This window comes from Apteryx rowi, unplaced genomic scaffold (assembly GCF_003343035.1).
Source record: "Apteryx rowi isolate R43461 unplaced genomic scaffold, aptRow1 scaffold_379, whole genome shotgun sequence".
NCBI classification, from domain to species: Eukaryota; Metazoa; Chordata; class Aves; order Apterygiformes; family Apterygidae; genus Apteryx; species Apteryx rowi.
The window spans coordinates 431,444-440,149 of NW_020450296.1; the positions used below are offsets into that span (position 1 = coordinate 431,444).

The 8,706-nt window shown below is 67.3% G+C and overlaps 2 protein-coding genes across 2 annotated transcripts in view; both read right to left on the reverse strand.

Annotated features, from left to right (window-relative positions):
• Positions 1-207, reverse strand: part of CRABP2 (cellular retinoic acid binding protein 2) — a 3,317-nt gene extending 3,110 nt beyond the window's left edge. The window contains exon 1 of the mRNA XM_026073892.1: positions 138-207. Coding sequence (XP_025929677.1) covers positions 138-207 — 70 coding nt within the window. The remainder of the gene's footprint in view (positions 1-137) is intronic.
• A 5,176-nt stretch (positions 208-5,383) lies between these two features.
• Positions 5,384-8,706, reverse strand: part of ISG20L2 (interferon stimulated exonuclease gene 20 like 2) — a 3,882-nt gene continuing 559 nt past the window's right edge. Inside the window, exons 2-4 of the mRNA XM_026073883.1 lie at positions 7,743-8,449; positions 7,080-7,280; positions 5,384-6,518 (exon numbers count right to left, since the gene is read on the reverse strand). Coding sequence (XP_025929668.1) covers positions 6,405-6,518; positions 7,080-7,280; positions 7,743-8,354 — 927 coding nt within the window. The 5' untranslated portion in view covers positions 8,355-8,449 and the 3' untranslated portion in view covers positions 5,384-6,404. The remainder of the gene's footprint in view (positions 6,519-7,079; positions 7,281-7,742; positions 8,450-8,706) is intronic.

Consider the following 8,706-nt stretch of genomic DNA (forward strand, 5'->3'; position numbering starts at 1 on the left):
AGGATGCAAAAGGGAGAGGACACGCGTGGGCACATCCCGCACCCCCGACCCCCCCCATGGGGGTTGCCGACGGGTTTGGGGCGCCCGTCGCAAGGGCAGCAGCGGCGCAGGGCCGGGGGGGGGGGGGTCCCGCTCACCCAGGGCTTTCAGCAGCTCCTCGAAGTTTTCCGAGCTCCGCATTTTCCAGTTGCCGGAGAAGTTGGGCATCGCGGCGGCGGCTCCGGGCCCCCGATGGCGCGCGGGGGGGGCCCCGCTCTCGCCCGGCGCCGGKTGCCGGTGGCTCCCGCTCGCCTCCGCCTCGCTGCGATCGCGCCCCGCTCGCTCCTTCGCTCGCCCGCAGCCTCGCGGCTCCGCCGGGCTCCGCGCCCTGGATGGGGCATTTTATTGCCGGGCTGGTCCCACCCCCTCCGGCCCCCGGGCCCCGGCGCCGGCCCCGGCGAGGCTCGCAGCGGGAGCCGAGGGGTGTTGCTCGCTCACCTGGGGGATTTTGCAAGAGAAAAAAAAGCGCCGGCGGCGGCCGCCTGGCTGCATTCCTGCAAAACCGCCCCAGCCCCGCAGCGCCGAGCACCCGCCGCCGCCGCCGGGCCCCTCTCCCAGTCCCGTCCCCCCCACCGGGAGCTGGGGTGGGGGGGTCCCCATGGGGGTGCTGCAGGGCAGAGGCACCCCGGCASCGCGCGCCGTGGGGAGCCGAGCGCACCGGGTCCGTGCACGCGTGCGTGTGTGTATTCGTGCACACGTGTGTGTTCACGCGTGGGTGTGCACGTGCACCCGCGCGGTGTACGGACATTTGTGCAGGAGCCGCTGCGTGCGTGCGCGTGCACACGCGTGTGCGGACGTGCGTTAACACGCACGCGTGCAATTTGCCTGTGCGTGCACGTGTGCGCGCCTCCGGGGAGCCGAGCGCCCCGTCTGGGCACAGACCTGAGCTGTGCGTCCTACCGGCCCCCGCGCGAGCCAGGACGGGGTCTGGGGGGGCTGCGGCCACGGTCCGACCGATGCAGCAGAGCCCCAGAGACCTGGGAATTGGGGCCAAGCATCCCAGCGCCCCGGTCCCACGCCGACAGCCCACGAGAAGAGGCAGCTGAACCTTGGCGGAGGCTCCCCGCAGCCCGTTAGCCCCGACATCGTCCCTTTAAAATAGCCCCAAGCCTTCGCCGCCTAGAGTTTGCTTTGGCTCCGGGCCTGGGGGAAAGCAAGAAGATTAACTGCTAATGCTAGATTAAACCCCTGATAAATTGGGCCCGGTTTAAAGTGTGATGAATTATTTTCTGGGGGTTTCTCTCTTTAGCGAAATGCCGCATGCGCGGCGGGCTGTGCCGCGGCGCCGGAGCCCAGCACCATCCCATGGGGCAGGGAAAGCACGGGAGACGTGCGAGGGGTTCGCACAAGACCAGCCGGGCAGGAGATGCAGGGTCACCCTCCGGGAAGAGCTGCGCTTCGCTCCCTTCGTGTTACGGAAAGGGGAAACTGAGGCACGGGGCATTGCCGCAGCTCGGGAGCGGGCCCTGCTCGCTGCTCTCCCGGCCAGGTGCACTGGGAACCACCAGACCTCCCCTGGGACATCCGGATCCGGGTCCTCCCTGCCCTCCTCCAGCCCGCATGGCTCCGGGCCACCCTGCAAGCGGGAATGAGGCCTTTCCCATCGCAAAAAGCAATGGGAATAAACCATGTAATTCCTCAGCGCTGGAGACCTCCCGTCTGCAAAACTCATGTCTTAAAAATAACAATAATAATGAGGAACTTGTTGTTTGCAGCTCGAAAAGCATCTTTTAAATGCCCAGGGACGCTGCCCTCCTGCCCCTTCCCCACACCGGCTCCGTGGAAATCCCTCTGCCGGGGGAAGCTCCGGCTGCAGCGAGCTCCCTCCCTCYGCCTCCCCTCCTCCCAGCCACATCCCCCTCGCCCCCAAATTTCTGCGCTGCGATTTCCATGAGCCAAGTTCTGGCTTGCAACGAGTTTCTAATCCCCCGACGAGCAGGATTTATAACAAAGAGGGCGGATGTGGCCTTACCTCCAGCGCGGCAGATGCGCAACGCGCTGCTGGAGAGCAAACGCGTTACGGCCGGGCGACGGGGCCGGGGCGACTTCCCAGCTCCGCGCGGAGGGGGGGGGAAGCGTACCGGAAAACAGGAGCGGAGCCCCCAGCGCGGCACCCGGAGCACCGTGCGCCCAGGGTCCAGCCGTCCCGCGGCTGCTCCCAGCTCCGGGGTGGCTCGCGGGCCCCAAGTGAGGGGACGGGGCTGCAGAGCYGGTGGGTTTTGGAGAGGGAGGAAGCAGCGTCCCGGCCCCTCCGTCTCTTGGGGCAGGATCTGGCGCAAGAAGGAGATAAAAAGCCACGGAAGGGGGTGAAACGGTGGCTTTTGCCAGCTGTGCCGCGGCATCAGGCCTGGCCGCAGGTGACAGCCCCCAGCCGGGCGCTGTTTGCCCCCACGTTTTGGGGGAAGTGGGGAAAATGCCGCATTTCCAGTGGGTTACGTCCAAAGCGGGCGGACGGGGCTGGCTGGAGCAGAGCCCCTCCGGCGCTGCTGATGGGGGCAGATCCCGCGGACCTGCCCATGCCAAACCCACGGAGCAAACCCAGGAGCCCTGCGCCCCGGGCGCGCCGTCCCAGCTCGGCCACCTGGCCCCACGGCCACCGAGCCCCGAGCCCTCGGCCCGGCCAGGCCAGGGCTGCGCAGGCCGGAGCGACCCGGCGCCRGGCGGAAATCCAACGGAATTATTAGTAACGGCTTTCGAGGGAAAGAGCCCCCAGCAACCCCACATCTGGAAGGAATTCTGCCGGGAAGGGCGGATAAATCCTTTTTTTCGTTCTTCTCACCCCTCCCCTCCTCTTCCCTCCTTTCCGTCCCTGGAAAGCCCTGGGGCGGGCGGCCCTTTCGGAGACAAACATTCCAGCTCCCAGCTTCAAATAAACCCAAATAGCTCCGCCGATAGCCGGCAAGGCCATGGTGCTTAGGCATGGATTAATCTGGAGACACGGAGGCAAGAGGCAAGGAGCAGCATCTCCCGGCCGCGGCCCCGCATGGAACAGCTGGATCGGCCTCTGGAAACAGCTGGCAGCRGCCTGGGCTGCTAAAATCCTTGCAAGCCGCAGAAATGCGGAGCGGGCAGGGAGCAGTGCCGAAGTCCCAGGACCTGGAGCCGAGCACCCATGCCGGGTGCCCGGCTCCCTCTGGGGCTCCGCATCCCACCGAGCCCCAGCTCCCAGGAACCTCTTCCCTGCATCCCCRGCAAATCCATCCCAGCCGGCCCGGCGCAGCCACCCGCCAGCTGCTCCTGGCCCTGCTCCCTCCCCGCGGCTCTCCGCAGCCCCCAGACAGGATTTTCTCCGGCTCCGAGCCTGGCGGGGGGSCGGCAGGGAAATGAAGTGCAGCTGGATGGCTTTGCCGGGACCTGCCCCATCCCGGCATGGGAGGGAGCCCGGCCCCGGGAACGCTGCCCCGGGAAAGGGGCTCCCGGCTCCGGCCGCCTGCATTTTGCTGGGAATCCCGCAGCCCACATGCGGGTGGGATGAGAGGGCCGGAGCCGCCGCCGGGACGGCACGCACGGTCCGCGTGGACATCCCGGCCCTCGGCAGGGAGCGGGGCCCCGGAGCAAACGGCCACCCGGCCTCGTTAGAGGGGGCTTGTCCGGCATCTGCCGCCAAGATGGGGCCGGGACGCATGGTTCTCATTTCCACGGACGTAAAAATTTTAACGACCGGCCATTTATAACCCCGCTTGTAAACTCCCGGCTTTAATTGCTTCCAAACGCGGCGCAGACACAAAGGCTCCCGGCTTCTCCTCTTCGCATTCTCACCTTCCTTTGTACTCGGGGCCGTAACCGCGCTCCGGTGCCCTCCCCGGGACGTGAACCAGCTCGGCGCGGGGCAAGCGCGCGCACGCCCTCCCCTGCGTGCCGGGACGCTCGTCATCCCCCCCCTTTGCACCGGCAGGTCCGGGCAGCTCCCGGTGCCGCGGGGGACGCCGAAGCCGGAGCCGGTTCGCAGCCCGGCGCGAGGCGAGGACGGAGCTGGCGGGGAGGCGTTTGCGCCCCCCCCCCCCCAAAGCTCTGCCCTCGGTCTCCGCGTCCTTCGCCGCGCGGGGCCATTCGCATCAGAAAAGGGTGGGGGGGGGAAAAAAAAGGAAAAATATCCGCGGTTACGCAGGTTGGCACGGCACGGGGCAGGGGGGCGTCCCGAAACGCCCCGCGCCRAGCCGGAGCCGGCCAGCAGCCTGGGCTGGGCTTGTTGGTTTTGGCCAATGCGGGGAGGAAGGCGCTCGCTGCCGGCTCCCTCCCGCGCTCGCTCCAGCGGGAGACGGGGCCGAGGCGGGAACCGCCCGGCAAGGGCACGGAGAGGGGGAGGATGCTGGTGCGGGCCGGAGGCTGAGGATCCTCCTAGGCAGGGAGGAACGATGCCGTTTTCGGGGCGGCCGAGCTACGGCCCGGTCCGTTGCTTTCTTTCCAGAATGCCCTCTTCCTCCCCAAATCTCCCATGGGGACAGGGAGCGAGGGAAGGGGGCACCACGCTGGCCCCCGGCCGCCCCGGAAGCAGGGACGCGCCTGGGGAAGGGGAAGGGGCCGGCTCGTACCTGGCGCRAAGAGGAGGCGAAGGAAGGGGTCAGCGGGAAGCAGATGTTGGCAGGTGATGGGTGACRGCTGACAACATCCATCGGAGGCGGGAGAGGGCTGCTCGGAGCCCGGAAACCCGGGGCTCGGTCGAGCTGCGCCAGAATCCCCGCAGCCCACGCCAGCGAGGGGGGCGAGGGCCGGGCCCCCTATTTCACCCCCGGATCCGAGGCAGGCGGGATGCGAGGCTGGAGCGGATCCAGCGTCTGGAATCGCCATCAGCCCCGGCCAAGGATGCCGAGGCCACACAGCCTCGGGGTCAGGGGCTGCTCACCCACGGTGAGGGGCTCTGCTCCCCCCCCAGGGTCAGGAAAAATGGGAGACGGGCCACCCCAAGTCCTGCCCGCTGCCACCCTGCTCCGAGCCCCCGTCCCGGCCTGTTTCGGACGCGGACCTGGCCGAGGCCGAGCGCCAGGACGCGGCTTGGTGCCTGCCCTGCCGGGGCCCCCTCCCAAACGGCTTTSATTTCAAACAACAACAGCAAGAGCTCTCGCGCCGAGCCCGAAACGCGGAAAACATGCGGGAACGGCCTCCCGCCGGCGCCCAGGCAGCGAGCGAAGGGGCAGCGAGCCCCGCGCCCGGCCCGGGCACAGACCTCGCGCGGCGGCGCTCGGAGGTGCCTGCACGGTGCCGGGGGACACGGCGGGATCCCGTTCCCCCAGGGAGAGAGGGGACAGGCGCTACCTGCTCCTTCGGCCTGCTCCCAGGTCGGGGCACGGATCACGCCGCCCTGCTGCCCCCGTGTCATCGCCACCCCGGAAAGGAAGGGCTCGTTAATCATCGCTTTTAATGGGGATTTTGAACATAAACATTTTACTTCAAAGCAGCTCCGCAGCGGGCTGAGACGGACTGAAAACTTGGGGAGCGTTCGAGAGTTCGGAAAGCAAATTGCACGTCGGTGTTTGGAGGCATCCGCGAAGGGCGCCGCGTCCCCGGGCCCCACATGGAGCGTGCGGGGCGCCACAGCACAGACGGCCGCCGCTGCGCCTGAGCCGCTCCCCCAAGCCCGGGCTCGTCCCAGGGCTCCGAGGTTGCAGCAGCCCTTGCGCAAAGCGGAAAGCAGAATCCAAATCCCGACAGGCAGCAGCCACCCTGCTCCGAAACCAGAGCGGGGACTTTCCGATGCCGCGGCAGGATCTGCTTTATGCCCGCTGGGCGCCGCCCACTCCCACGCCAGCTTCCGTGTCCCTGCCGCAGCCGCAGCTCAGAGCTGTTTGGCGGTTACTGTCCTTGTCAGAGGTAGTTTTGCAACATCCCCCCTCACAAACGGGGAGAAAGAGGCACCGGTGGAGAAATGAGATTCGCCCTGGGCCACGCGCCGGCACCAAATCCCCTGGTAACTGCGCCGCAGTCAACAGGATCCGTGCCCAGAGCGAGCGCAGCTGGCGCGGCCCCACGTCGCAGCAGCCACGCGGCTGGGTTTGGGAACCCCAGTGCTATCAGCGCCCTCCGACAGCACCGAGCTGTTCTGGGGGCGCGCGAGGCCCTAGACACCCCCCAGGGGGGCACAGACCGGCCCAAACCTGGAGGTAGCGGCTCTCCCCACGCCTTGGGTGGGGCAGAGAGCAAGCGGCACAGTGTAGCCGGGGGCGCGGGGCGCTGGCGGGGACAGGGGACAGTCCCGCTGCCTCCCAGCTACGCTCCGGCCCCCATCCCGCCGTCTCTCCGGCCGCGCTACCTCGCCCAGACGGCTGAACTGCCCCCTCCGCGCTCGCTTTGCTCCATCCTGCTCTTCCCGCGAGCTCTGGGCTCTTGGAGACCGGAGCCTCGGGGCTCCGGGACCAGGCTGCGGGCGGTCACTCCTGCTCGGGGTTCTGCATCAGGTGTTGCTCCCACTCCGCTTCCACCACCTTGTACAGCTCCATGGTGGCCCTGGCGTCCTCCACCGAGGAGTGGCCGCTCTTGCCAACCTGTCRGGGACAGAAACGACGGGTTGGCACAGCCCAAGGCTCCGTTCGGACACAGGCTGAGCAGGGAAAAGCCCCACCAACACTCGAACTGCCGGACAGGGGGCTGGGCCGAGGAGCTCGGGATCACTGAACCTGYAGCTGGTTTTCAGGGAAGGGGAAACTGAGGCACAAGGCAGGGGCCTGGCTTGCTCCAGGACCATCAGGAGGGACTGAACGTTAATCGCTGAACCCTCCCCAGGAGGCAAAGCACCTCCAAGCACTCTGATCGCAGCCCAGCCGGTGCAAACAAAGAGGGCTGGACCTCTCCCTGCTCCTGTCATGTCCCTGCCTGCTGCGACACCCCCAGGACTTGCTGCTCCCCGTGGCACAGGCTCGATCTTGTCCTCCCACAGCAGCACTGCTCCCCAGCTTTCCAGGGAGTTTCGGGAGTTTCTCGCTACAGCAGAAGCTTCGCAGCGGCCCCCTGTGGCGGCTAGCGAAAGCGGGGAGGAAGCGTCCCAGCGCGGGGCGAGCGGGGACACCGCAGCGTCGGGCCCGGCAGCTGCCACCGCCGCCGGGTACCTGAATGTCTTTGCGCAGCAGCTGCTTGGTGAGGCGCTTCAGGGAGATGGACACGTTCTCGGGAAAGCCGCCCTTGCGGTTCAGCAGGGGGATTTTGGACGTGTCCCGGGTGAGCGAGTGGGGGTGGAAGTACTTGAGCGCCTTGAAGTCGTTGCAGATGGCGTGGCCAACCACAATCTTCCCCGAGAGGATTTTCAGGATCTGAGGAGGAAGGAGAGCAGGGGGTTACGGCAGGCTCGGGCCACCCTCTCGCAGAACTGCCACGGCCCRGATCACGCAGGCACGGGAGGGATCYGCCAGGCCCTAACGCACCGCGCTGCGGTCATCCAAGAGATCCTCACCCCCGGATGCCTACTCCACACTCTGCCCCACGGCAGAGCACGACCCCGGCCCAGGCAACGGGCCCCGGTGCTTAGTTCAAGCCACAGAGAAAAGCAGGTCGGTGCTACRACGCGGGACCGAACGGGAGCAGCTGAAGCGTGAGGAGACGCTCGCTCTGCTGCAGCGGCGAGACAGGCCCACAGGCAGCCCTCGCCCAAACAGCCGAGCCCCCCGCAGCCCGTCAAACCTCCAAACAGTCCTAAGAGCCCACGAGACAGCGAGGATCCCTGCCCCAGACCGTGCCACCCCTTGTCACGCGGCTCAGGGCCCCCGGGAGCGCACCTCTCGCTGGGCTTTGCCGAAGGGGACGGCGTTCGCCATGTGATGCCGCTTGATGCCGCTCCAGCGGGTGCGGTAGTCCACGATGGGGTTGGCCGGGCGGATGTACTGGTCGTAGACGACGTCGCCATCGTAGCTGACGATGCTGCAGCGGGCCAGGTCGCTGACGCGCCCGCCGGGCCCCGTGCCCACCATCTCGCAGTCAATGGCCACCAGCTTGCTGGGCACGGCGGGGAGGAGGGGGGCACTTTTCTTGCCCTTAACTGAGRCACACGTTCCTTTGGGAAAACACGTCCTTTTGGAGCCTGTGGAGTTGTTCTGTGCGGCTGGGCTGGGCTGGGGATTGTTCACCTTGGGGTACGTTTTGGACTGGTCCCTCCCGGCCACATCTGCAGCCCGCTGCTTCTTGGCATTCCTTCCCCAGGAGCCCGACTTCTTCCGAGAGCCTTTCGCTGCCTGCTGCTGGGCCGGCGGCAGCTGCTTTTGCTTCAGCACACCCTTCCTCTCCAGGAACCGGCGCCGCTTCAGAAAGTTCTTGTGCTTTTGATTGCCAGCCGCCCCCTTCTTGGAGGGCTCCGAGAGGCCAAAGTTCACATTGAGGATCAAATCCGACATGGTGGGCTCCAGCGGGAGGGCTTGCACATGGGGAACGCGGGACGCGGCGGAGAGGGGATCCCCCGCGGCAGCTCCGGCCTCGCAGCTGGTCCTGCCTGCAGCACAGAGAGCGGGATCTCAGTGTCTGCATCCCCGGGCCACCACCGAGCTCACGGCAGGCGCCTGGGGAAACCTCCCCTGCGCCTGGGCTGAGGTCACCAGCCCTCCCCGAGGGGAAAGCGGACATTTCTTGCTGAATTCCACTGCAAATCCCTTCAGCAGGGCAAAAAGCCCCTGACATGGCCCCGCATCCCAGCATGGGTTCCCACCCCACCTCCCCCACCCCAAAAGGGCCCCTCCCCCAAAGGGCTTC